This window comes from Phacochoerus africanus, chromosome 4 (genome assembly GCF_016906955.1).
Source record: "Phacochoerus africanus isolate WHEZ1 chromosome 4, ROS_Pafr_v1, whole genome shotgun sequence".
Lineage (NCBI taxonomy): Eukaryota > Metazoa > Chordata > Mammalia > Artiodactyla > Suidae > Phacochoerus > Phacochoerus africanus.
Window position 1 is genome coordinate 150,519,309 of NC_062547.1, and position 27,645 is coordinate 150,546,953.

At 48.5% G+C, this 27,645-nt stretch overlaps 1 protein-coding gene across 5 annotated transcripts in view; it reads right to left on the bottom strand.

Annotated features, from left to right (window-relative positions):
* Nucleotides 1-14,763: 14,763 nt before the first annotated feature.
* Nucleotides 14,764-27,645, bottom strand: part of CSNK1A1 (casein kinase 1 alpha 1) — a 49,854-nt gene continuing 36,972 nt past the window's right edge. For 2 of the 5 annotated variants that reach the window (XM_047779031.1, XM_047779028.1), the window contains 3 exons: nt 26,326-26,432; nt 24,432-24,544; nt 14,764-17,173 (listed from right to left, as the gene is read on the bottom strand). In XM_047779031.1, the coding sequence (XP_047634987.1) occupies nt 17,166-17,173; nt 24,432-24,544; nt 26,326-26,432 (228 nt within the window). In that variant the 3' untranslated portion in view covers nt 14,764-17,165. Of the gene's footprint in view, nt 17,174-24,390; nt 24,545-26,325; nt 26,433-27,645 lie in introns of those variants that run through there. The other 3 variants (XM_047779029.1, XM_047779026.1, XM_047779027.1) reach the window with 2 other exon arrangements.

The following is a 27,645-nucleotide window of genomic DNA, read 5'->3' on the forward strand; positions in this document are numbered from 1 at the left end:
AGCAACCCAAGCTGCTGCAGTGACAGCGCCGGCTCCTTAACCCGCTGCTCCACAAGCGAACTCCGACAGCTGCAGTTCTAAAGATGCTCCGAGTCCCACTTAATGACTGAAAGACCAGTTGTCACCCACGTCCGATATTATTGCTGCTGTTATCGATTCTTTGTGACGGTGCCCAGGTCATCACAGGGGCCAGTGGGGTGACTAAGTGCTCCCCAGGCACCCCTGACACAGTCCTGGCTGACGGGTGACGTTGCTGTGCTGTGGCCAGGCTGAAAGTCCCAGGGGCTGAGTCATGGGGTGGCCCTGAGAACCCCAGCAGGTGCCTGGGCCCCTTCCGTGGGGCTGTGTCTCTGTGGCCGCATTGGTGGGAAGGCAGCAGCTGCCGGGTGGGGGGTGGGGGTGCGAGCAGCTCAGGCGTCTCCTTCCGGGGGAGCGGACCGAAGCTTAGACTGGGGCCCACCCCCTGCACCAGTGCCACCGCTTCCCTCGGCGCTTTGTGAAGCCGAAGTTCAAAGTCCTGTAGGAAGACCCAATAATGAATCTTAGCCAGCGCGGATACAAAGCTTTCATTACGGTGCTTGTAAATGGGTTTCTTCGGGGTTCTCGTGGCTCCCCTGTGCCTGTTTATAAAAGTGCTTTGAAGGTCGGGGAAACTGAGGCCTCAGCAGACAGCCCAGTGGGGGTGAGGGGAGATGGCCAGGAAATAGCCACGGCCTGGCCTGTGGGGCAAAGATCCCAGTAAAAACAGGTACAGAGAGGTGTCTGGTGGTGTGAGCCGCAATAAAAAAAATAATTAAATAAAAGCAGCCATTCGTCCGCATCTACCGTGCCGGGAGCGACAGACGCATGGGTCATTTTCTTCAATCATCGCAGCAATGCCACAGAGTCAGTCGTGTAATTACCTCTGCGTTGCGCAGATGAATACGAGAGACAAAGAGAAAGGCTCAGGGAAGCGCCAGGCTTCACACTGCCCCGAAGTGAAGGATGATTCCAGGGCCCGAGTCCTTGGTCACGACGCACGTCTGCCTTCCATGGGCTGCGCTCAGGTTTCCCGTCTGGGTCGGACCTCTCTCTAGGCTGCGTAGCTCCAAAAAGCCAGAGACCCGAGGGCTGAGTGAGCGTGGCTCTCCCCGTGTCCCTTGTAAGGCTGTTGAAAGAACTGGTCCAGCTCCTATCATCCACACTCAAGAAGCCGTGAAGGCCACACGTAGCAATTAAAAATGAGCCAACTCCAGGAGTTCCCTGGAGGTCTGGTGGTTAGAACGCGGCGCTGGGGTTCAATCCCTGGCCTGGGAACCGAGCTCCCCCGTCAAGCTGCTGTGCCACAGCTAAGAGGAAAGAGCAGACTCCTGTGACCCAGGCCAGGTGCCTCACAGACACCATGCTGGACGGAAAAGGCCGGACACAGAAGCCCCCACCCACCCACGTGCTGCAAGACTCTGTCTAGGTGAAGTTCTAACACGCATGAATGAGGCGATAATGCCAGGAGGGCGGCGGGGACTGTGGGGCTGGCCTCAGATCTTGGATTGTGTGCCAATTACCCAGGCGAGCGTGTATGGACGACTCACCAAGCAGCCCACCTGAGATCTGTCTCCCATAAATAAAAGATGTAAAAGAGAGAGAGAGAAAATTCAGTCAAGAGCGACCGTTGGGATCAAAGGGGTAGATTGTGCTCTCTCTAGAAACTACTTTTATTTTATCTTACTTTTTTTTTTTTGTTCTTTTAGGGCCTCCCCCGCGGCATATGGAGGTTCCCAGGCTAGGGGTCTGCATCAGAGCTGCCGCTGCCGGCCCACACCACAGCCACAGCAACATGGGATCCGAGCTGTGTCTGCGACCTGCACCACAGCTTATGGCAACGCCAGATCCTAAGCGAGGCCAGGGATCGAACCCACAAGGTCATGGTTCCTCGTCGAGTCCGTTTCCGCTGCGCCAGGACGGGAACTCCACTCTCTCTAAAAACTACAAGGAGTGTTGGAGTTCCTTGAGGGCTCCGTGGGCTAAAGGTTCAGTTTTATCAGGGCCTAGAGGCTTGGGTCGCTGCGTTATACGGGTTCCACGCGGCACAGGCAGGGACATTCAGAAAGGAAAAGAAAACAGCGCAACGTGTCTGGAGGGAGGGATGGGGGAGTCGGTTGCACCTGCTGGTGTTTGAAACAGCCGAGATCCTGACCCACAGCTCCGTCTCTCCTCTCTTACAAAAGGCCGCATCTGGCACGTTTCAGGATTTCCCTAGCTGGGAGGGGACCTCCCTGGCCTGGGAGGGTATCGCAGCCTATGTCACCAGCCTAATTCATCTCAGCATCCCGTTTATCCTTCCGTGTTCAGAGCCAGTTGGGAGAGGCCTGCCGGGCCCCGTACTGCATCCAGGGGATAAGGCAGTGACCAGACACAGAAGCATCAGCGCGCGTGCTGCCGCCGTCATCCTGGCCGGGGCCGGGATGGTTGTTACTTTACAACAGTGGGCGCAGGGCCCAGGGCGCTGGTGGGAGACAAAGAACCAGGGAGAGGGGAGAGGGCTGATGGGAGGGCTGCCTCTGCAGAGGCTGGACCCTGAGAAGCTGGCCTCTTGGCCAGGGTGCGAGGGAGGCCTCTTGGGGTCGCACAAGCGCCCGGCGGGGTGGCATGGGCCCAGCACTGCACAGACAGGCCTTCTGCAGCCTGAGATGGCTGTGACTGCAGGGGTGACATGACCTGGCTGGGCACCTATAAAGGGGGACCAGGCCTGGCCGTCCCCTGGGAGGGGCTCTGACCTCTGCCCTCTCCATCCAGGGCCGCAGAGAGTGCAAGGGCTGGCGCTTCCGCCGCGGGGAGGGCACCGGGGCTGGCTGAGGGCTGAGGAGCGGCCCCAGGGCCTCTGACAGGCGGTGAATGGCTTTGGAGATGCGGCGGCGGGCAGGTGCCCTCCCCTCGCCATTGCTCCGGAGGCGTTTCCAAGGAGGCGCAGGCGGCCCTGCAAGGGCGCATCAGAAGCTCCCGAGTTGAATGTAGCCAGAGGGGAAGGGACCATGACAGGCCGGGTCTGTCGGGGGGGTTGGGGGTGGGGGGTGGGGGCAGGGAGGAGCCCCTGCCTTTGTGGGTCCCTCGCCCACCCCCTCTCTTGGCTTGGGCGGCTCAGGCTCCTCCCCTGGGCCGCGGGCCCTCCTTCCAGACGCCAGGGCGGGGCCCGCGGTCCTCTTTGGCTCCACGCGGCCTCCAGAGAGCCTGGTCTACACTGTGGGCCTGGGCCTCCCGGGGTTCACCCCCGGAGTCCTCAGAGCCGAACCGTGGTCCCCCCGACGGTGAAGGAGGAGGCTCGCTCCGGCTCGCGGGTGTCGGCTGCGTCCTCAGCGCCCAGGTCACCTCCCCAAGAAAACGCGCTGAGATGTGCGCTTGCAAAGCCAGTGCGGCTCTGCCTTCTAGTGCTTTCGAGGCACCCCTGCGCCCTGGAGACACACTCCTGAGCTCCCCGAGGGGTCGCTCTCTGTCTGAACTGGTCTTCCGGACCCCCCACAGTCACGACGGCTTCCTCCGCTGCTCCTCCCCTCCCCCCCACTCAACCCCGTGAACTTCGCCGTCTCAGCGCAGGAGGTCATCACTCTCCAGCCTCAGGCCCTTGAAGGCCTAGAAGGCTGGACGTTCACTCCCGACTCCCCGCCGAGCTCCCGAGCACACAGGCTGTGGTCTGACGGCGGGGGCCGAGGCTGCCGGATGCGGGCTCTTTCCCCAGGAGCCCGTCGGGTCCTCGGCCTCGGGCCTGGGCGTGCGCGCTCCCCCAGGTGTCCCCAGCGTCCCCTCCACCAGGCAGGCGGGGTACCTGCCGCGCAGACAGGTGGGCACCGTGACTCACCCAGCCCCGCCCCGGGAGGGGCCGTGGAAAGCAGGGGGCGGGCAGCCGCCCCGTTAGGCCTCCACCCACCTCCCACCAGCACCCCCCAGCGACATGGCTGCGGCTTGTCCCACTTGGATGCTGGGCTTAAGAAATGATTTCACCCTGCGCGTCTGCCCACCAGTTGGAGCCCCGTCTTCCTCCTCAAAACCCGCGTCACCCGTGTTCCCTGATGTCGGGACCAAGGCTTCTCCTGTGAGCCGGGCCTCCGACCCTGGGACACGTCTCCCGGCTAACATTCTTCAGCAGCAAACGGCAGGCTCGGCACTGCTCCCAACACCGCAAACCCCTTGCCTTTCCCTTGGTCCTTGGCCAGCGGATGAGACAGGGCAAAACCCCCCACACCCACTTGTTTAGACGCAGGAATTGAGGGCCAGGGGGGAGGAGGGAACTGACGGGGGTCGCTCAAGGTCAGAGCGGCATTACCAGGCTCGTAACTTTGGTCTCCGTGCTTCTGTGCTCTTTGCAAGCATCGGCCGCCTTTCGGCAGCAAAGACAATTTTGTTTGTATTTCAGAGCAAAGGTTAACCCACCAGGGAGGTGCCAGGGAACACAGCTTTGACGCTGTGACTTCATCTTTATTAGAAATGGGAGCGAGCCAAGGAGAGGGTCCCTGAAACCTGATACTGCAACGTGGTCAGAAAGAGGCACAGAGCCAGACAGGCCCAGAGTCAAAAGCAAAGTTAATGTCCTGAACTAAAATGCTAACGGGGGCGAGCTGGGGCGAGCCGAGCACCACAGAATTTTCTAGAGTCGTTTAGTGAATGGAGCAGAGCCGGTTAGTTCCCTATATTGCGTAAGAGCTGACTCGAAAGGGCTCACAAACCCGACACTGTAGCTGGCAGCCAGCTTGTCTTCTCCAAAGCGCACCATTCCGAACCTAGGAGGTGAGTGCGGCAGGCCGGCCTTCAGAGGCCGTCTCTTTGCTGCTTTAAGAGCGGCAGCACCGTTTTCCATCCGACTTGACGTGCTGATTATACCAGGCGAACCTTTTCCTGCAGAGACAGTCAACTCAGGGAGAGGGGTTGTTGCGAGTGGGAGGCAGAAAACCCTGATTTTGAGCTCGAGGGAGGTTCCGGCACCAGATCTAGAGCTGCACGTCTGGAGAGGGAAGGAGGAAGGCGAGAGCCACGAGAAAACAACGCGTGGCCTCTGGTGGGCTCAGGAGCCTTCCGCTCTCCGGAAGCTTCTACGCTCATGGGCCGCCAACCTGCGGCCATATCGTGAAACCGCTCTTCCTTGTTCTGGAAGCTCCTTTAGGGCAACAGCCTTAGAGAAAGGAGGCTGCCACGGTGCGACACTGAGGGAAGTCTGGGTGGAGCTGTTCCCTGAGTTTCAGGAAAAGATCTCTAAGGGATGTGGGCGTATCTCCTGGGAAGAATGCAAAGAATTGAGCGAGTCCAACAACAAAACTCACGGTTTCTTGTACTCCTGTGAACAGTTCTCGACTTACACCTGAATTAAAATGCGAAATGGGATAGTTCTGACTCCTGTCAAGGCAGGTGTACATAGCATTTATCAGTGTACACATGAACGTGTGTTTAAGCTCGAGGCAAGGAGCTGTTTCAGAGGCTCTACAAGAGCTCAGAGGAGAGATGATGGCCAAATTTAGGTGGAGCCAGTGAGGGAAATGCAGAGATGGACTTGACAGATAAGTCAAAGGTGCTAGAGCTCCCCTGTGGCACAAGGGGTTAAGGACCTGGCCTTGGCACTGTGGCGCAGGTTTGATCCCTAGCCCCAGAATTTCTGCATGTGCAGGGGGCCAGGAAGGATGGCTCCCGCTGTCCTGCTTGGGAGATTCCGTTCTTTGGGAGAGAATGAGAGCAGGAAGAACATGTTTAAGGAGGCAAAACAGTAGCTTCATTTACAGACACAGCGCGTCAACCCTGACACTTGGCAATGCTTGCATCTTGGACCTCAGGTTGCCCAAAAGCCAGAGGTGAGTGTTTAATCACACACTAGATGCCACAAATCACTAGGCACATGTTGCCAAAGTAACAAGCCACCTTCCTTGTGGGCTCTGAAGCCCACAACAAACAGATCCAAACAAACTTTTCAAGTCACGGCCCATGGTCTCTGGCAAAGAAGGGATGGCAAGGTTCGTGAGCAACATGCAAGCGGAAGAAAGCGCCTCCGTTTTCAGGTCTGCTCAAGGGCCAGCAGGGCTCGGAGGAAGCTGAGTAACTTAAAGTAATCGGATTTAGGCCCACAACACCGACCTACTGATAATGTACACACATATGCACCCCGGACTAAGTATCAGTGAAATTCCTTGTACAGTTGGGGAGATTATAACTCTATTTTCAAGAAGCTGACTCTGGAGAGCTCTTTCTGATCTCTCTTTTTTTTTTAAGAGTGGTGCCCACGGAGGTTCCCAGGCTAGGGGACGAAAGGGAGCTGTAGCCGCTGGGCTACACCACAGCCACAGCAACTCGGGATCCGAGTCGCATCTGCAACCTACACCACAGCTCACGGCAACGCCGGATCCTTAACCCACTGAGCAAGAGCAGGGATTGAACCCGCAACCTCATGGTTCCTAGTCGGATTCATTAACCACTGCGCCACGACGGGAACTCCAGAACCATTTAAAAGTTTTGAATCTAAAATCATGCAGTTCTCTTGGGGTGCAGTGGGCCAGGGATCTGGCATTGTTGCTGCTGTGGCATGGGCTGGATGGGTCCCTGGCTCAGGAATTTCCACATGCCACTGGCATGGCAAAAAAAAAAAAAATCATTGGCCGGTAGACAAGTAGTTTCTCTTTTTTTTTTTTGCAAAGGGCCAAGATAGATGTTGCCTGGCAACAGATTTTGAGAGCAAATGTAGGCTTTAATTGACCACAAATCCAATGAATCAACAGCATTCTATTGCTGAAAGACAACCACTATTATCCTGGGCTAGGTTAACAGTCAACAGCGATTTTACCCACCACCTGCCCGTACTAGACGATGAACACCGGGGGAAAGGCTTGGGCTGAAACTAAAAGGAACTCCTTTTCCAGCAGGCTGGAGAGCCGTTTCTCCCTTATCACTCTGTCACCATGGAGACAGAGCCCCCCCAGAGGTCAAGCGGCTGCAGGTCACTCATGGGCAAGCTGCAATGCTAAACCCTTGGCAGAGAGGCACATTATTTCTTGCTGTGTTTATGTGTTTCCTAGCAACGGTGACGTCATGGCTTGTTTTCCTACGGGACCAGCCCTGAACGAGGCAGGGGCCTGTGCCAGAGGAGCCATCAGTGTGGGCTGGCTCCAGGCTCTGCCCTCCTGGAAGACAGCGCCTGGACACCGGCGGTGCGGGGCCTCAGAGGCCGCTCTCCGACGCACCTCACTTCCTCTACCACCGCGCCTGCCAAGAACGTGTCCTTACACTGATGAGCCTCCTTTCCCATAGACAGGGCCTGACTCGTCCTGGCCAATGGTCTGTGGGGAAAAAAAAAAAAAAAAAGACAGCGATACACCTCAATCCTGCTGAGGAAGTTTGCCGCTGGTGCTGCTGCTCCAGCAGCCCGGAGGGACGAGGACCGAGGGCTCCTCCACTCACACGGAGGTTTTTTGTGCATGATGCCATTTTTCTGGAGTTTGCCCACTGCGGCCATCGCACCAAGCACCTGGACTGACTTGGCCTCCTTCCTCTCTCCGAGTAGCAGGGGACTTTCTGGATGTCCTCTCTTGTGACTTCTCCCATCTTTCTTCAGTAGTTTTTTTTTTTTCCTAATGACGTCTTTTTAAAGGCTGCACTCACAGGATATGGAAGTTCCCAGGCCAGTGATCACATTGGAGCTGCCGCTGCTGGCCTAGGTCACAACCCAGCAACGCCGGACGTGAGCTGCTCCGCGACCTACCCCACAGCTCACAGCAGCGCCAGATCCTTAACCCACTGAGTGAGGTCAGGGGTTGAACCCACGTCCTCATGGATACTAGTGGGACTCTTAACCCGCTGACCTCGATGGGAACGCCCCGTCATTCTTCATCCTTGCATCGTCCCAGGGTTCTCTCTGTGCAACACTACTCTCACCCAGAGCAAAACTGGGTCTGGAAAAATGCACCGACTCCCGGAGTTCTGACTATCATCTGTGTAGTGCTAACTCCTAAGTCGGCATCTCACGCCTTAAAATTTATTCAAAATGTGTGTGTGTGCGTGCGGGGGGTGGAGGGGGCAGGTGGGGTGGCTTCACAGAATTCTCTATTGGTTTATAGAGAATATGAAGTTCTAGTAAGATATGTAAATCAGACCTCTCCCCTAAATTGGCATTTTTTCCAGTTTCCAACTTGAAGGGATTCTACCTCAACCACCTAAAAAGCAATTTTCACTCAAGACCTGAGAGGACAGAGAAAATGAACTTCATTCTCCGGAGCGAGTGGCCCATTGACAAGCGGACTGGGGCGGTGGGAAAGCCCTGGCACATAAGGCTTCCACTTGCCCCCCACAGGGCATTTCCAGCCACCAGCGGGTCACCATGTGTGGCGCTGGCAAGAGTGCCGTTTCCTACATGCTGTTTCTGACCTCACACTCCCAACCACCAGCAGGCAACAACCCGGTGACTGTTCTGCTTTTACAGATGAGGAAACACAGAACTCGGGCTCCTCCCCAGTTCAGCCTGGCCCCCACGGGTCTCATTTCTTGCCAGTGTTCAAACTTCAGGGAGCGTGGAGGCACCTCAGGGTCTTCTTACAACACCCGAGCTTCACTCAGGACGGAGCAGCGTCTAAGAATTCACATTGCTAGCAAGCTCCCAGCTGCTGCTGTGGCTGCCGGCTTTGAACTTCACGTGGGAGTCACTGCCCTGTGCCCAGAAGGCCTCTTTGGCGACAAAAGGTCCGGGCTGGGTTCTCTCCGAGCTCCGCCGGTCTTCAGCTGAGACCTTGAACAGGGGTTATTAATCCTCAGGAAGGTCAGTTTCAAGATTCACGGACCTTGTTTATTTTCCGTGTCTTGCTACTTTCTGTTCATCCATCTTAGCCTGTTTCTCCACCTTGTCCTCATGCCACTCCACGTAGAGTGTATCTTCGGACCAAAAAAAAGAGCCGAGGACCTCCAGGTTTTGAAGCAGCAAAATCCCCACACTAGGCTTAATATTCTGCTGGCTGACAACGCACAGAATGAAATCACGTCCTTTCCTTCCTAATGTTCGGTTGTAAACAGCGCATTTTCCTCTGGAGATGCAAACTGCAGACAAGCAGCATTTTAAGACGTCACAATATATTTATCGCAGTGACAGGTGATCAGCCTTCGAACCCAACAAAGACTTGCTTTCACATGCAGCAGAACCCACGGGGTCCTCACCGTCAGCAATGCAGACACTGCTGCTGCGGCAACTGCTCGCCTTGTGTCCAGGGGCGGCCGAGGGCCAGACCCAGCGCAAGGCAATGAGGAGACCCTCCCTGGGAGGGCTGTGCGCTCGGGCCCGGCCTATCCCGCGCCCGAACCGCCACGTATGCTCGCCGCTGCCATCTGGTCCCCACTCACCACCCTCCTCTGCCCCACCACTCGGTCTCTTATCTCGTCGTCATTCTCCGAGTCCCACCCCCCGATGGCCATGCAAGAGCTTGTACAACGGTCTGAACAGGGACGAGGCTGCGTGGAACCTTGTCTACGACTCCCATATTATTTCAAATTCTTGTAAAAAAAAAGTTATGTGATTTATATATTACTCAGGAATTCTCCTCATCCTTCAAGATGCAATTCAGAGGTATTCCTCTCTGATCACCTTCTGTTCCACCAGTACTGAATCCATCCTGGCAATGTCCGTATTGGAGTCTCATGGGAACTGCCGCCCCTGAATTCCCAGGGGCACACCGCCTGGCCCTTAAGAGACCCATTAAGTACTCCTGGATCACCATGCTACCTGCAACTAAAACTTAATCTCTACTGTTGTTTGCACAAAACTTGCACTTCAGCACACAAGCTAAAAAACTGCACGCCCCCACAGAAAACTCAAAAGAGGCAATAATTTAACACTTTCTTCACCACTTTGCAGGACAGGACAGTCAAGGATACTAAAAACATGTTGCCTTCATGGTTTCTGGCGGCCACACACACACAAAATCTAGAGGCCAATTTATTAATTTCACTGGCTCTAAATCAAGACTGAAATATGACATTCTTGTGTGTGTGTGTGTGTGCGTGTCTTTTTGCCTTTTCTAGGGCCGCTCCGGCGGCATATGGAGGTTCCCAGGCTAGAGGTCAAATCGGAGCTGCAGCCACCGGCCTACACCACAGCCAGAGCCACGCGGGATCCGAGCCGCGTCTGCAACCTACACCACAGCGCACGGCAACGCCAGATCCTTAACCCACTGAGCAAGGGCAGGGACCGAACCCGCAACCTCATGGTTCCTCGTCGGATTCATTAACCACTGTGCCACGACGGGAACTCCTAAAATATGGCATTCTTAATGGAGGTGCATGTTGCACAGTGCCAACCAGTTTTGCAATTAATGAAAAAAAAATTGATCAGCAACTGGGGAGAGCAGTTTCTGTTCTTACCTCCCACCTTTCTTCCAACCCCAAAATCGAATTCAGCATTTCATCACCACCAAGATGTGTGCCCCGGTCCCTTGGCCGAAAGCAAAGGGACGGCCGCCTGACGCCCCAAAGAAACTGCTTCTAATGGTGATTCAAACTATGTCACTTCTCGGAGTCAGTAACACCAATTCATGGTTATGTTGAGAAAAGGCCACATTTTTCTACCACAGACCTTCTATTCCACACATGACATTATCAAGCTATGCAAGTACGACGGTACCGCAGGCAAAGAAAACACTCTCGGCGAACAGGCCAGGACCTCAGAACCACCCACTTCTATAAGCTTTTGCTTAAATGGAACCGCGCCAAAGTCAGAGTCACAAACACAGGCAAAAATAACTTGCTCAGATGTTTTATCCGGCAGAATGCAAATTTTATCCCTGCATTCCACTTACATCAGACATGGGCAACATACCCTAAATCCATCCGATACTAGCAATTTCAGTCAACAGTCTTAAGCTAACTTTAAATTTTTAATAAAGACTTTTGCCACTAGGAGCAACATTTTTGCCCCGCTTTTTTTTGTCTTTTTAGGGCTGCACCTGTGGCATGTGGAAGTTCCCAGGCTAGGGGTCAAATCAGAGCTACAGCCACCAGCCTACACCACAGCCACAGCCACGTGGGATCTGAGCCACATGTCTGCGACCTACACCACAGCGCACGGCAACACCGGATCCTTAGACCACTGAGCGAGGCCAGGGATGGAACCTGCATCCTCATGGATACTAGTCGGGTTTGTTACCACAGAGCCACAACAGGACCTCCCAGGAAACAATTTTTAAACAAATCGTGACCAGTACCAGCTGGCTGGGTTCTAGTCTTGGCTGTGGGACTTCTTTCTGGGCTTCGTGTCTGTCAACGAACTTCCAAGGGACTACGAAAAACACGCTTTAGCATTTGGCCCGACACCCAAGTCTGCCAAAGCCTCGCTCATAACAACGCCGCTCGGCTGGGTTACGAAAACCTTATGCCATCAGTTTGGATTTGAACTCCTCCTGGGCTGCCATCCTATTTGGTGCTCAAGACACGCAGACAACGTAAATTCTGTCAAAAGGGCAATCCCAGTTAGGTTCTCATTTACAAGACCAGGAGGACACAGGGGCTCCTCCAGAGTCAAGGGACCCACCCTCACAGGGGCTGGGACAGGCGGGCAAGCCCGGGAAGCGCTCGGACACGGAGCTCCGGCGCCGCGCACCCCGGGAGCAGCACTGCCCGTCTCTGGGCTTCGGACGGCGGAGCCTGAGAACGCGGTGGTGCACCAGCGCGAAAATCAGAAGGAAGACGTCAGGTTGAGGTCCTCGCTCTGCCAACTGCTTTCTTGCCTGCGGTAGCGCCACACTGTCCCTCAGTTACGGGCATAACAGGGACTGTTTCCTAAAACTGCTCAGCGGATTGAGCGCTGTTCGTCGCTTTGAAAAGCCCTAAGGTTCTACATAAATTCAGCTCTGCAAGACTTCAGTGGGAACCAAGTATTCCAAGCCTCCAAACGGGAGCAATCATTCCACTTTCAAGCTGAGTGAGAATGGGGGTCAAAAAAATGGTTATTATTATTATTATTAGCTTTTCAGGGTTGTTTTTGCAGGACATGGAGATTCCCAGGCTCGGGATCAAACTGGAGCTACAAGTGCCTGCCACAGCCACAGAGGATGTGAGCCACGTCTGCGACCTACACCACAGCTCACAGCAACGCCGGATCCTTAACCCAGAGTGAGACCAGGGATCAAACCCACAACCTCATGGATACTAGTGGGATTCGTTTCCACTGCGCCACCATGGGAACTCCCAGTAAATGCTACTATAGACTTTCTAAGTGTTTGTGGCACTCGGTAGGAGCGTGGCTAAGTTCCCAGGAAACCTACGCTTAGGTGTGAGGTGTGAAGGGTCATGACTCTGTAACCTACCCTCTAACGGCTAAAAAGCCTGTACGTATATTTAAAAAGCAAATGTACGCAGTCAACCCCAAAATCTTCTCGACCGTTGGGTCTGTGTAAAGAGCATATGGACATCACCTGTAAAATTACGAGATAATGAAAAGCACAGATGACTTCTAAGGGTCTTGACTCAGTTCACGAGGACCCAGGATTAAGCTCTTGCTTGTCAGCTGGAACAAAGACCATATTTAGTAGATAAACGGGCAATTTACTGTTACCAGTGCAAAGGAAAACATTTTTAACTTCCGAGTATGAAGTTGAAGGGATCTGAAACTTTAAATGACATCTAAGAAGAGCAGGCATGAACACCGGATGTGCTTTTCCTGACCGCGCCCACAGCGCGCGGACGCTCCCAGGCCAGGGATTGAACCCGCACCACAGCAGGAACAACACTGGATCCTTAACCTGCTACTGCCGCAAGGCAACTCTGAAAGCATCTAAGTTCTGACAGAGGCAGATAAAGCCAGGGTTCCCACCGGGGCCCTTTCTTTCGTGGTCCCCAGACCAGCTTGAGTGAGTTCTCCACCTCCAACCCACCCCTCAGTCAATCCGTGGCGATCCCTCCAAAGGACACTTCCGGGGTCGTCCCTTCAAAGCGGCTCTGCAGCTGTTTTATTTGCTGCCTGCCACACTCTCGCTGGCCACTCCCAGCCAAGGTACCGGCCGGCATCTGCTCACGTCTCTAGGTGCTCTCTCGAAGTCCTTCAGCTCTGAGTTGGGTATCCCTGCTAGGTGATACCCACAGCCACCGAATGCTCACTCTTCAGCAGCAGTTCCTCGGGGCGAAACTCGCTCTCTCCCCACTACATCCCATCATCTCAGTCGCCTCTGACTCTGCGGCTGGTGCATCTCCCGACATCCTCAAGAGCAGCTGGAAGGCGCACTGTGATGCCAAGGGCTAAAATCGCTTCTCCAAACTCCCCTTCCCCGTGTTCACTTGCAGGAGTTCCGGTGGGGCAATGGGGTCTGCGGTGTCCCCGCGGCACCAGATGGCACTCCGATCCCTGGCCCCGCAGTGGTTAAAGGATCCCACAGCATTGCTGCAGCTGCAGCACAGGTCACAACTCTGGCTCGTATCTGATCCCTGACCAGGGAACTCGTGTGCTGTGAGGTGCCGAAGGAAAACAAACAAATGTTTACCTATGAAAAACGTACAAGATCGGCATGATAAATGGCCAAACAAAACAGGAAATCCCGAATTTAACTCTGAGATGGACAACTGTAAGCTACAAGCTCTGGCGGGCATCCTCGCGGTGGAAGATGCGGTCCTACTGGTTTCTCAGACTCCCTTCCCCACCTCCGCCTTCCCTTTCTGCTCAGGCAGAGGTCACGCAGAAGCAGGTGCTCTGACTCCAAGCAACTCCACGCTGCTCCCGGTACTGAAGACAATCACTGCTATTACAAGTATTTCTTCTGAGTTTCAACCCAGACAGAGGGACAAGAAAGGCAATCCAGCAGGAGTTCCTCAAAAGCCTCTTTAAAGGATCTAGTCTGATACCGGGAAAAGGTATGATGAACCGACCCACCCCAGCCGCTGGAAAAGGAGCCGAAATCAAGCAGAAGTGAGTTTCCAGGTCTCCCAAAGTTGCCGCACTTTTGTTCTCTGCCTCCAGCAACGACACAATGAATCTGACCAACAACTGGGACAGCTCGTCTCTCTAACGGCTGTGATATTGCTCAACATTTTTATTACACATTTGCGTGTGTCCTCGAAATCGGCCTCACACATCATTTCAGAATATAATCCATTTTACTTCAATAATATACTGTCGGATGATTAAATACAGGATGCACCGCCTAGTTCAATTACTCTCACTCTCTGCCATCTTAGGCTCTCAATACATGATAAATGCACTCAAAGCTGTCAATAAATATCTACTAGAGAAAGAAGGGAAGGGGTTTACTTTTGTGGCGTGCGGGGCGGGGGGCGGTCCTCAAAATGTTGTGACTATGATTAAAGGACAGTCTCACTTGAAAGGGAACCGCACGTTTGAAATACAGTCTTTTACCTGTAACACTGTACTGTACCTCACACAGACTTACATGTTGTCACACGGTCAGCAGTCACCTGAAATACCGCCAAGTATCAGACTGGCTGAAAAGCGTCAAGTATGTCACAGACTACGGTAAATGCTGCAGAGCTAAGCGGAAACTCTCTAAGACAGGCCTTAGCACGATTCACTTTAGTCAAGTTATAAGAGCCTATTCTTGAAACCTCAGCAAAGGTTAGAGAAAACGAGCTCAGCGGCCCAGGTTCTAAAATCCTCGTTTGGCGTTTCTATTCCAACAGAATTTTACAATATCGCAAGGACTAGTATATACAGGAAAATGGCTTAACATCTGCTGATAGGAACTAAGAAAAGCAACCCTCCGAAGTGCAAATTTCCACTTGCAGCCACAGGAGCAGCGGCACAACCGTGTGGGGAGGAGATAACCAGTCTCTCCCTTCATGTATATTCTTTTTATTTTCTTGTTATACCTTCCCAAACAGAGACATTCAACAGTAGTTAGAATGGCCATCTCCCAACATTTAGAGGAACTGCACCCCCAGTGGGTGCACAAATCAAGAGTAACCTCGAGTTCGGCGGAGGAAGCCACCGCGGGGCTCAAGTGGTGAGGTCGTCCAATTTCAAAGTGATGTGTCTTCAACTTGTACCATCATTTTAGTGGAAAAACATAATTTAATTTGGTGAAATGAGATTCATCTCCCGACAGGATTAGTAACAGCATTCACTGAAATTCACATTCTTCTTGTGTGAACTGTGAAGATAATGGAATGACAATATACCAGGACAAAACACCTATCTTTTGATTTACAAAGCTAACAGCAGTTTTACATCTGCAACGTAATTAATTACAGACCAACTACACCACAACCTTTTCCAATGGCAAAATACAAAAAAGTTAAGTGTTACAAAAATATTTCAGAAAAAGTGCATAGTCTAAGTGCATAGTAAATAAAAGCACTGAAAAATATCTTGCTAGAGGGAGTTCAGCTTGGAAAAGTCATTACCAAAGCTAAACATTTTTATTTTACACAAACTATACTCAAAAATAGCTTTATGAGACTGATTTCTGGCTAAAAGTATCAAAGGGTTTATTAGTCGAGGAACAAGTACCTTAACCGACAGAGGTGGAGAGAAAGGAAACAAAACAAAGCAGCTGCCTCCCCCAAGTTCACACTCGTGATGGTGCCAGCAGAGATCCTTTCATGGCAGAACGTGTTAGTCACTGAAGTCGTTATTGCTAACGTGGTTTTCAAAAAAAAAAAAAAAGGAACAAATTAAACCTGACACAATCTGATCAAACACGTGTCAATTTACAATTTCAAGGTTATTTTAGAAAATACCCTACATTTAGACAATAGGCGCCTGGCAGCATTTTTCAGACAAAAGTTCTTTTAATTTATCTGGACATGCTATAAATGAATAAATTACACTAAAGAATGACTTAGCTTTTCTTTTTCTTGGGTCAGAAAGAGAAAAGAGCCACATATTAGGATTGAGATGAAGTGCAGCCAGGGAGGGCTGGCAATCCCAGAACCTCACAGGGTAGGGTAGATGCTTTTCCAAAGTTTCGGAGTCAACCTCCTCAGATCCAATTAGCAAGGAATTTAAAGAAAAGCTTCATTTCGCAGTTAAACCCTTTAACGCTTTCATTCTTATTCACAATCAGTCCAGCTGTTCGTCTGAGGCTGCAGGAGTTACAATACCAAGTCCTGGCCCTTGGGGCTGCAGCACTAGGTCTTGTGCCTGCAAGTCATTAAAAAAAGAAAATGATAAGAATGCCTTTCGCTTCAAGGGAAAAAAATTTTTAAATAAAAACATTTGAGAAGTCCTCGTACTAAATCTAAAATGATTTGCAAAGGATAATTACATAACAAATGGCTTGAAATAGTCTCGTAAAAATTGGGGAGATTTTGATTTCATAGTGAGTCAGCAAGGCATTTTTTTTTTGTTTTTAAAAAAATCTCATTTCCTTACAGAAACAGTTTTTAGTTTTTAATGAACTTGTAAACAAAAAAGAGCTCCCATTTCAAAATAAAAACAAAATCCCAGATCATATAGATGTTTACAGTGATTACATTTATCTAAGCAACATACACACATGTTCAGTTGTAAGATGTTAACTAAATTTCTGTGACAAATATGCTTTTTTTAATACCAAGAACATTATAGAGTTAATGCAGAGTCCTACGGATAATCTAGTAGTCACTAAGTTTTTCTTAAGTCTTCACTTTAGATGCTGTTATTTCTAGCACAGGTAAGCAGGCAGAGTCTTTCATATGCTCAAACACTGGAATCTTTGGTTGCTACCATATCAGCTGGCTTGCACACAAGAAGCCAACCATGTTAAGAATGTTTTAAGTGAACAACTTGCAAACCCCAGGGATGAAGAAACCCTAAGAACGCACAGCTGTGAGCATTTACAACCATCACAACTGCGGCTGAAGACTGTTCATGCCGTTCTTCTCAAGTGAGATCTCAAAGCAGTATAGTTCAAAAGAAAAGGTTTTAACAAAAAAATTGGCATATGCACAATCTGTCCACCAATTTGTGTGTGTCAACCACTCAGTTAACTTTTCCACTTGAAAAAATGCAATAGAAAACTGGACACCATGTCTCACTATCTCAGTTAATATTCACAATTACAGCGGCTACAACTCGGGACGCAGTATCACCAGTGCTGCCCAGAGCCAGTTTATACTGAAATGAAGTTCTTTACACCAAGGAAATGGTTGTCCACAACCACTGGCTAGTGTACATATGAACTAAAATGTCTAGATTTGGGGAGAAACAAATGCTGCTCCGATCATCTGCTCTGCTTCTTCTGTTCCTCGATTCATGCTTAGAAACCTATTTAAAAAAATCAAAACAGAAAAAAGAATGTTAAAACTCCAAGTTAAAAAGTTCTCAACCGCACCCAAAGTAGGGAAACAGTTCCTTTTCCGGCTATGTGAAAATCACTAGGTCAGTGTTTAAAAACAGAGAAACGGGAAAGTGTTCTGTTCGGGACGCCTCTAGGCAGGAGCCGCATACAGTGAGGGAAAGCCTTCCGTCCAGCATGACTCGGGACAGAGGGAGATTTAGGAGCAGCTGCAGTAAGCCCGCTGTGTCTACTTCCGTATTTCTAGTACCTGGAATACAGGATGTCTTCAAATATTTGTCTCATAAAAAATAAGATTGCTCTGTTTTAACTAGAAAGTATATTTTAACCATACTATGAGCAGGAACCTTCCTGTATATTATTTCTGATACAAGTGAGGAACAAAAGGCTTTCATGATAAGTGTATTCAAGGCATAATTATCTGAGTTATTCCACTGAACACAAACCTGCTAAATATTTAAAGCATGATTTTTACACAGGAGCCTCAGACTTTAAAAGAAGGGCACTTCCATACTTCTACATTAAAAACCTTAGTTTTATCGCCGATTTGAACATGGAAACAAGTGAGGCTTCTGTGGCTTTACTTCAAGCCTCACCAACCTGTAAATACACCTCTCTTCACCCACCAATCAGACTGCAGACCTCCCACAGAAGGCAGGTTTGAACAGAAGGCGTCCCAGGTAGGTCCACCTACGGCGAAAGGCAACAAGGAACAGGGCCACCCTCACCTGCGCAGCTATGGCCGACGGCAGAGGGACAGCCACCCCGTCATTATCAGTGTCCTCCTCTCACCTACGGGCCTCCTTTAGGGCTTCACTGCCCCTCTGTCCAACCTGTTCTCTCCTGGCCCACTCTTATCACCCACTTCCTGAGCACAGGCCATGTTTCTGTCCATCATAAGCTGCTCCTTTTTTGGTACTTTGACATTTGCTGGACTTTTATCTTATCTTGTGGAATAAATGAAATATTTCTGTAAATTCACTTTTTACACACTATGCAATGCCTTCGTTTTTTCAAAGATGATACCGAACAGTAACAGATCACTTCTTGGTAAATATTCTCTCACTACCTTGTTATCTAGGAGGCTTTTCACTTGAGGGCAGGCTGGCCCCGTCATTCGCTCATGAAGTATCTCCTGACAAGCCCTAAGGACACCGATGTGCACGCATGCTGCACTCCGCTGTCTCTCCAAGGTGCCCGACAACCGAGCAGGTGCAGGAGAGACCTACGTTGCCATCCCAAGGACTAAGTTCACACAGCAAATGCCAAAAAGGAAAGATACCCAATGAAACTTTCTGCAAATGGACACCCCAGGGAATACTGCCTATCGGAGGCATCTTCTGAACAGGATTAGCAGTGTAAACGCAAAAAGAAGGCTGTCACATCAGAGCTGAATTAAAATCTGACCTTATACTGTAACAGGGATGAGCTCAACAGCAATGACCCTTAGCCCAACGAGCATTTGGTTTCAAGGCCTGCGACCACTGTCGCACATAATAAAAGGCCCCTCACGGCCACTAAAACCGCTGAGTGTTCTTTCCGCATAGCCTTCTTACACAGGTACTCTTCACTGAATGATTTATTACAGGGTCCCCTACTTTTCCAAAGCCCACGTTATACCACTGCACTTTTCATCAAACACCTACATTAGCACCGGTGTTCACTAAGGGGATTTTTGCCTTTGTGTCACTGGCAGCCCAGAGGCAGGGGCGGTCTCTGCCCGGGACCTACCCTTGGCCTCGCCCTGCCTCGCTGTCTGCAAGCATCTCTGCTCCACCCCCATTTATTAGCAGGAGGCATCCTGAGGTAACTGCTTCTTTACACCATTTCGCTTGTAAAAGCTTTCACAGGAATGCTCTACTTAGATAGAGGGGAAAGTTGTTCTATGCTGAATATCCAACCGACTGGATGTTCAAAATGGAAACTGCTGTCACGGCAATGGGGGGGAAAGAAACCCCCAAACAAACCTAAGTTACATTGGCAGTCAAAACATTAGCAGATTCTTGTGTCTGTTCATCTCCTAGCGGGACATCTGAAGAACTGCTGGGCCAGGGAATAATTACAGTGGTTTAGGGGCTGGTTAAAAGCTGGCCTAACAACATTCCTGGAGAACAGAGCAGTCAAATCCAGATTTCATTCTTCAGATTGGCCGACGGCAGGACCCTCCACCCAGGGATCAGTTTTTCCAGTGAGCTGTCCTAACACGTTACTGCTGCTTGTTTAGGAAAAATCTCATTGGGAGCATCTGCTGGGTGATCACCGTTTTCAATCTTCCAGCGAATAAGCATTCTTCCCCCCAGTGTGCGTCAGTCCTTGGTTTGTCTTGTGGTTTAGGTGGTGTCAAACAGCTTCTAAAAGTCCAAAAACTCATCTTCACTGCAACAGTCAAAACAAAGAATGAAGGACTGAATCCCTTTGTTCCTAAAAAACAAGGGGAAAAAAAAAAAAAGCTTAAGATAGGGTTGGAACATTAATGTGACAAATTCAGGAGTTCATAGCTACATTTAAGTTTCTTTTCAAATCTGCAAAAAGAGAAAAAAACGTTTATTTTTATATGACTAACCAAGATATTCTATCCTCCAATCGGAAATCTAAAAAGTATGGATCTGCTCACACTTGTGCATTAAGATAAACCTGGTTGTTTCTTTTTTAACAGAACCACAAACTAGTTCAAGAGATACTAATAGGAAAGGCCAGGACGTGTGTAATGTGCTTGTAAAAATCTAGGATCCTTTCACAGGATAACTTTCTCACATTAATTTTGGGCATAATGTCTATATTCACCAGGCAATGCCATTTACAGGAACTTTTCCCGTAACACGCTTGCAGGGCTTTTTTGGTTGCCACGAGTCAGAATTGAGCTTAGAGAATTCTGCATCAGATTGGCAGCATCAAAATGAAAGAAAAACAAACAAAACAACAAGTACAATCACTCTTCCTTTCCCACAGAAACTAAACAAGTATTAAATTGGGAAAGAGAAAGAAGTAAGATTTTATTTTTATCGCTACACATGAGATAAATGACAGCTTTTAAGTACAGCAGGCACACATCATCCCTAAGCTGCACTTAAAAGAGACTGCTCATCTTTCCTTTGCCTTCCCTTTAACGGAATTCATTCTGCTACACATTTCTAAGGTTGCTCAAGTGTAAAATACCTGTTTCAAGTGATTGCTTCCCCAACTGGCAGACGGTCTGCAATGGACACCACCGAGCAGCACTCTACTCCTCTAGGTCTTCTGACTGCTGTCAGCCCAACACGTCGCAGCAACGTTGTCAAGACGCAGCAAGCCTTCGAGATGTGGGCTTCAGGTCACCACAAGTCAGCTCTCAAGTGCTCATCTTCATTTCCTGTTGGGCTGTTTGGTTCTTTTCTCTCCAGCTTTACTGTCCACAGTGAAAAAAAGCTGACAAAGATTTCAGCAAACAGATGCAGCTCCCTGGCACGTCTCTGGATTGAGAGTATTCAGAGCAGAGCAGTCTCTCCAGATATTTCAAGGTCTTCCCCTGTGATTTGGTTTACGTTGCTGAATGACCAGCCCCGTTCCTAGCAGCAATTGGTGAAGCCAGAAAAAGTGAAGCTAGACATCAGTAGTAAGTGAAGCCCAGCAAACACTGGGAGGTCATTCAAGGAAGACCATGGATGTGTAGGACATGCGATGGAAAATCTATTTCGAATCCACCAAATGCCAAAAAATTGACACCCATGCACGTCACGGTAAAGCTACGCTTCGTCCTGAGCTTCGTCCTGACGCCCGCAGTCGTGAACAGATGGTTCAGGTGACGCGAGTAACAGAGTCATGTGAGGCTCCGCTACCCTCTGAAATTCTCCCCATCTCTGCCTCAGCGGAGGAGATGGTGAACTTAGGTAGACCCTGAATGTCCTAAAAAGACTTCCTTTTGCTGTATTACTTCAAGGTCTTGCAAAGCACTTTCTTTATAATCGCATATAGTTCAAGCAAAGGGAGTAAAAATGCATCTGGAAGTGCAGAGATGAAAATCTCTTCTTTCCCTCTTTGCTGTGTGTGAAACAGTAATTACAGCCTGTGGTACTTGAGCACGTGGCAACAGGACAGACACCTCATAGTACAGATCAGAGCATCATTAGGAAAGAGGCCTTGGATCTTAGTCTTCTGGTGGGCTTTGAAATGGAGTCTTTCAAAAGACCATTTCTTTAGAAAAGCAAAGCAAAGTCTACTATATATAATAAGCCCATCACAGCTGAATAGTCAGACTTTAAAGCCACCATCTGGGGGATATTCCCCTCCCTCCTTCCCACCGGAATGCATGGGCCTGCAATAGAGATTTACTTGCTGAAGATTCATTTAAGAAACTAAAGTATCTGATGTGGAAACCCCCAAAAGTATCACTAGTGAATAACGAATAATATATAGGATGTCTATATGCATTTTTGGGGCCACACCTACAGCATGAAGCTCCTGGCCAGGGAGCAAACCCATGCCACAGCAGGAACTATATAGGATTTTTTCTTTCTTTTTTTGGGGGGGTCTTTTTGCCTTTTCCAGGGCTGCTCCCGCGGCATATGGAGGTTCCCAGGCTAGGGGTCGAATCAGAGCTGTAGCCGCCAGCCTACCCCACAGTCACAGCAGTGTGGGATCCGAGCCGCACCTGCGACCTACACCACAGCTCATGGCAACGCCGGATCCTTAACCCACTGAGCAAGGGCAGGGACCGAACCCGCAACCTCATGGTTCCTAGTCAGATTCGTTAACCACTGCGCCACCACGGGACTCCCTATATAGGATTTCTTAAAATCAATAAATATGGAGCTGGAGGAGCTCTTCCCTGAATAAAAAACGACTGTGGGGAACCCTACGAGAATATGCTTTCAAACCCCTTTATTACTGAGAGAAGGACACCAGCAGTAAGTAAAGCTGGAACAGTTGTTTTCAAACTCTAGGCTTCATAGGAGATTTCTCACTGAACCCAATTCGGGTAACTGGGTTGGGGGGAGAAGTCAGTCAGGGAACAGGCTTCCCATACGTATTTCATGCCACCCTCAAACCTGCTGTGCTATGCTATGGTTTTATATACCAGGGTTTTGTGTAAGATTTGTTTAGGGCACAAGGTTCTATGTCCAAAATAATACAAGTCAAAGATTAAAAGGAATTGTGTTGTCTGTATTCTGTGGAGAGGCATGTTTTAACAGCAAGCAGTATTTTGCTTGGAGTCAAAACACACAGCCTGGAAACGCATTTCTGAAAGCAGTCAATATGTGGCGTGCTTTATGAAAAGTCCAGTTTTTCAAAATGTTGCAAATCCATGTTCATGTGATAATCTGTATTGTCCCAGTGTCAAATAATGCTATGAATTTTTTTTAAGATCGTAAGTTGTTTTTATGAAAAACAGCTACAATACAAAAATAAGGATTAAACTTAAGTTTAATTACAATTTTTTCCAAGGAAACATACTAACTCAATGGATCCAACTTCTCATCTTTTAGACCTGGATAAGGCAGGACAAAAATTCTGCTTGTTTATTGAGTAAGAGCTACAGAGTGAACTAACAATGGAACTAGCTCCAGATAAGATCATTGCTTCTGAAGGCTGCTGAAAGCCTGAAGTGAAGAGTTCCCGGTCCAACGAGATTTTCGTCTAATTTAATTCTAGAAACCATGATGCTCCTATCACCCCAGCCAGCTTTAGCCAACATTTGGCTCATTTGGGAGAAAAAGCAAATGCACTGCAGCTGTCAACCTGTCAGTTTAGAGGGTCTATGTGGTCTCACCCAACAGGCAGGGCCCCTTCTCAGCAATACTAGCCACCCACCTCGCTAAGAACTTGCTGAATGACGCTCAGTTATGCAATGACTCAAAAGGGACAATTAGGTCCCAACTATGATGCAGAGGCAGAGCACTGGGCAAGCTTTAGTATTTGCTCTCCTCACCTCCAATTTCTCATTAAGAACTCCCACTCCCTAAAACCTTCAACTGTGGATCCTTCCCAGATACAGAAACATGGAAGCCAAGTATTTCAACTTCATTCCTAACAGATGAGCTGCTGGGATGAGGATGACATCAGTTAACTACACTTTTTGAAAAACATCCTCAGATTAGAGCCTAGTTGTAAATTACAAAATTTTTTAAACACAACACTAAAAATATGGACCAAAGAAGACCAAGTTCAGACTAGAGCAGGCGTTCAGAAATTAAATAATCGGAAACCAAAATCAAACCTTACGTGCCCACCACTTGCAGGAAGTAGGCAAGTATCTGGAGGTAGCCCCAGAAAGGGGAAAAGAAAAAAAACGAAAACAAAAACACAGGAGTTGAACTGCATGGCAACAGTCGTAAGAAATGGCCCTGTGCCCTGACAGTTCCACTCCGCAGCACTAGGAGTGCCAGGAAGAGAAAGGAGACAGACTAGCAGCTCAATGGCATTTGCCCCAGTTGATGTTTTTATTCAATTTGTATGGAACAGCTAGAGAATTCAATTCCATGGTGGACCCCTGGACCCTGAATATTTGTACACTTAAAAAAAATCGAATCTTAAGGAAAAAAACGATTTTGAAATTAAAAACACATTAACTAGCAACGGAAGGAGATCCATTTTTGTGATGAAGACGTGTCAAGCTTTTCAGTTGTCTGAGCTTTTAAGAGCATGTCCACAGCGCTCTGCACTGAGAAGACAGACACTTTGGGGGCAATGCCAGACCCACCTCTTAAAATTAGATCACGTTCCCACTTTTCCATTTAAACGTGAAATAGAGCATTAACATGCAGAAAAAGGCTTAACACTGTTAGTCTGAAGGAAAAGTCAAAATATCAAGGCTAACCAGATTCATTATTAAAAATCAACAAGTGTTAGGTCTAGGATTTTGGATTGCTTGATCACACCATATTCCCAAGACCAAATATTTATTTTGGAAAGGGTTAATGAATGAGTAAAAAAGATGCAGTTGTTAAAAATGACCCAAAATCCCAAGAGAAATGATATCAATATACACACATATATGTATATAAAAATACATATACATATATATATATGAACAAGGACATTTGGGTTTAAAGTTAGTAGTCAAATTTTCCAAGGACGTCTTTTTTAAAACAAGAGCCAAATTTTTACGTATTTTCAACCACCTCCTCGATCTAACACTGTTAGGTATGGATGGATGACCCAATTTTGTGTTCAATTTTCTTCCCCTGGAACGTCACTTGGTCCTTGGCTACTAACCTTTCATGTTACTCTTGGTTTTGTCAGTTTGCTTGCCTGTGGGGGTTTGGGCCTGCTGACCCTGCCCACTTGAAGAGGCTGCTTGCTGTGCTGCTTTCTGCTTTAACATTGTCCAATCAAATGTGTAGTCATATTGGTGATTCAGGGTCCTGGAAAATGAAACACTGTATGTCATCCCATTAATAATAGGGTTGAATTACTCTACCCAACTTTTCAGACAGTGACAGTATTTTTTTTTGTCTTTTGTCTTTTTTGTTGTTGTTGTTGCTATTTCTTGGGCCGCTCCCACGGCATATGGAGGTTCCCAGGCTAGGGGTCGAATCGGAGCCGTAGCCACCGGCCTACACCACAGCCACAGCAACGCGGGATCCGAGCCGCGTCTGCAACCTACACCACGGCTCACGGCAACGCCAGATCCTTAACCCACTGAGCAAGGGCAGGGACCGAACCCGCAACCTCATGGCTCCCTGTCGGATTCGTTAACCACTGCGCCACGACGGGAACTCCGACAGTATTTTTTTAAGGCCACACGCACAGCACATGGAGGTTCCCAGGCTAGGGGTCCAATCGGAGCTGCAGTTGCCAGCCTACACCACAGCCACAGCAACGCCAGGAGGAAATGAATATTTTCTCTTAAGTGTGATAGCTTCTGTAAGATTTCTTTCCCCACAGATGACTTAACTGCTCAGTTAATTCCATTTTTTACATATCACAATTGGAGGAAATGATGTCATCCACCACTTTGGTCTGCTGTTTCCTTTCTTTCTTTTCTTTTTGTCTTTGGTCTTTTTCGGGCTGCACTCATGGCATATGGAGGTTTCCAGGCTAGGGGTCCAGTCAGAGCTATAGCTGCTGGCCTACGCCACAGCAACGCAGGATCTGAGCCGTGTCTCTGACCTACACCACAGCTCACAGCAACGCCAGATCCTTAAGCCCTCTGAGCAAGGCCAGGGATCGAACCCGCAACCTCATGGTTCCTAGTCGGATTCGTTAACCACTGCGCCACGATGGGAACCCCTGGTCTGCTGTTTTCAAGAATAAGCCCTCTCCCTTTTCAAAAAGAAGCTGCCTTTGGTCTTTGTTAAAAGGATGAGGGAGTGAGAATGAAATGCAGCATGAACAACAAAAGCAGAGTCAAGCTGTCAGTCATCTGAAGGGCTATTCCTAGTAGGAGGTACCTCCTAAAAACAAATCGGGGTGCACATGGGGCTGAAGTCTACGAGGGAGATGCCCAAGCTGGTGGCCTGCGAAGACTTTTCTGGGATTGGAGGTTCGCCCCTAATTCTTGTCGTCCAACTAAGATTCTGAACTACTTTACGCTTCTCCCTTTGTTGGAGGTGACGTGTGGGTTACACCTAGGGACCTTAAGAGTTTAACTGCTGTTCATCTTGGTATCGAAGAGGGTCTCTACCAAGCTGGAGAGCCCCGGGTGCCACCAACAGTCACTTGCATCTGATGTGAATTGTGTAACTACTGTGGAAAACTTATATTCTACTTCGAGTTTGATTCAACGATTTCTCCAACCTAAATTAAAATAATATCTCGAATACATTTGGAAATGGAAAAATGTCACAGTTTCCTTTCTTTCTTTCTTTTTTGTCTTCTTGCCTTTTCTAGGGCTGCTCCTGCAGCATATGGAGGTTTCCAGGCTAGGGGTCTAATCAGAGCTGTAGCCACCGGCCTACACCACAGCTCACGGCAACACCGCATCCTTAACCCACTGGGCGAGGCCAGGGATTGAACCCGAAACGTCATGGTTCCTAGTCGGATTCGTTAACCACTGAGCCACAAGGGGAACTGCCACAGTCACAGTTTCTTAACATTTTACTTATATTGGTTAGACCCACTTTTACGTGCTTCTTGTTAGAACAGTATGCTGGGTGGATTTAACTAATTTCCCTCACTGGCGTTCACAGTCTTAGAAACTGACCTGAAAAGAATGCGGAATAGCTGTCTCAGGTACATGTAATCCGGGGCTTCCTCAAAGCGCAGCCCACGACAATAGTTTAAGTACATGGCAAATTCTGCAGGAAACCCCTGTGAGTTAAAGCACAAAATGAAAACAAAACTTATTTTAAGACAGAAAAACAAATACACTTAAATACAAGCAAAAAATGTATTTGAGAATATTTTACTACTTTGCTGGAAGATCTGAGAACTAAAATAATTGACGTGGTATCCTCTTTAAAAATTCAATCACCCTGACATTCTTAGTAGGAATAATCTTTTAATATTGATAGAAGAAATATATACCCTTTATAGTGTTGTTTTAAGTAATTAAGACATCTCACTCATTAACCTATTATCTTTTTTTTTCTTTTTTTCTTTTTGGCAGCATGTGGAAGTTCCCAGGCTAGGGGTCAAACTGGAATTGCAGCTGCTGGCCTACGCCACAGTCACAGCAAGGCGGGATTGGAGCCATGTCTGCGACCTACACCACAGCTAAGAGTAACGCCAGATGCTTAACCCACTAAGTGAGGCCAGGGATCGAACCTGCGTCCTCACGGATGCTAATCAGGTTCGTTAACCACTGAGCCATGATGGGAACTCCAATATATAAACATTTTTAAGACTGCAGATATTAGTCCCCAAAAGGATTTTCCTATCAGGAATGTAGAAATGCAAAGTATTAAAACAACCAAAAATCGCCACATCTCCTTCCCATGAGTAAATGTAAATTTGAGAGGAGGAGCTGAGTTAAAACAGGCAGTGTCTTCTCACAACCTTACGGTTTTAAGAAATTTCTCATGTCTAGAAGACAGGATGTATACACCTGCAACGTATTTGTGCTGACTGCAGTGACATAAACACAATTTTTACAAAGTACTTTCACGCTATTTCATTTTCACTGAAATAATGAATACACTGTACACATCTTAATTAAAAAAAAAAACCAAAACTCTTAAAAGGACTTTAAACTTTTAAATATACATTCAGTGCACCCTGAAGCAATTACATGTCTATTTGAGAAAAACACAGTTCGCAATTTTCATCAAAATTAAGACGCAGCACCCAAGCAACAAATGTACTCAATGCTCCCTTTCTCTTCCTCTAGAGATGGCTGACTTTTCTGAGAAGCCAAATCAATCTTTGGCCATGAGTAGTGTACAGAAAATATTATGTTCTGCTTCATGAACTCTTTTACAGGTTAAAATATTTTTAAAGCTACGTGAGTGGACTACACCATGAACACTTTATTCATTAATTTAATTGTATTTCCTAATTTAAAACAAATCCCTAAGTCTCAGAA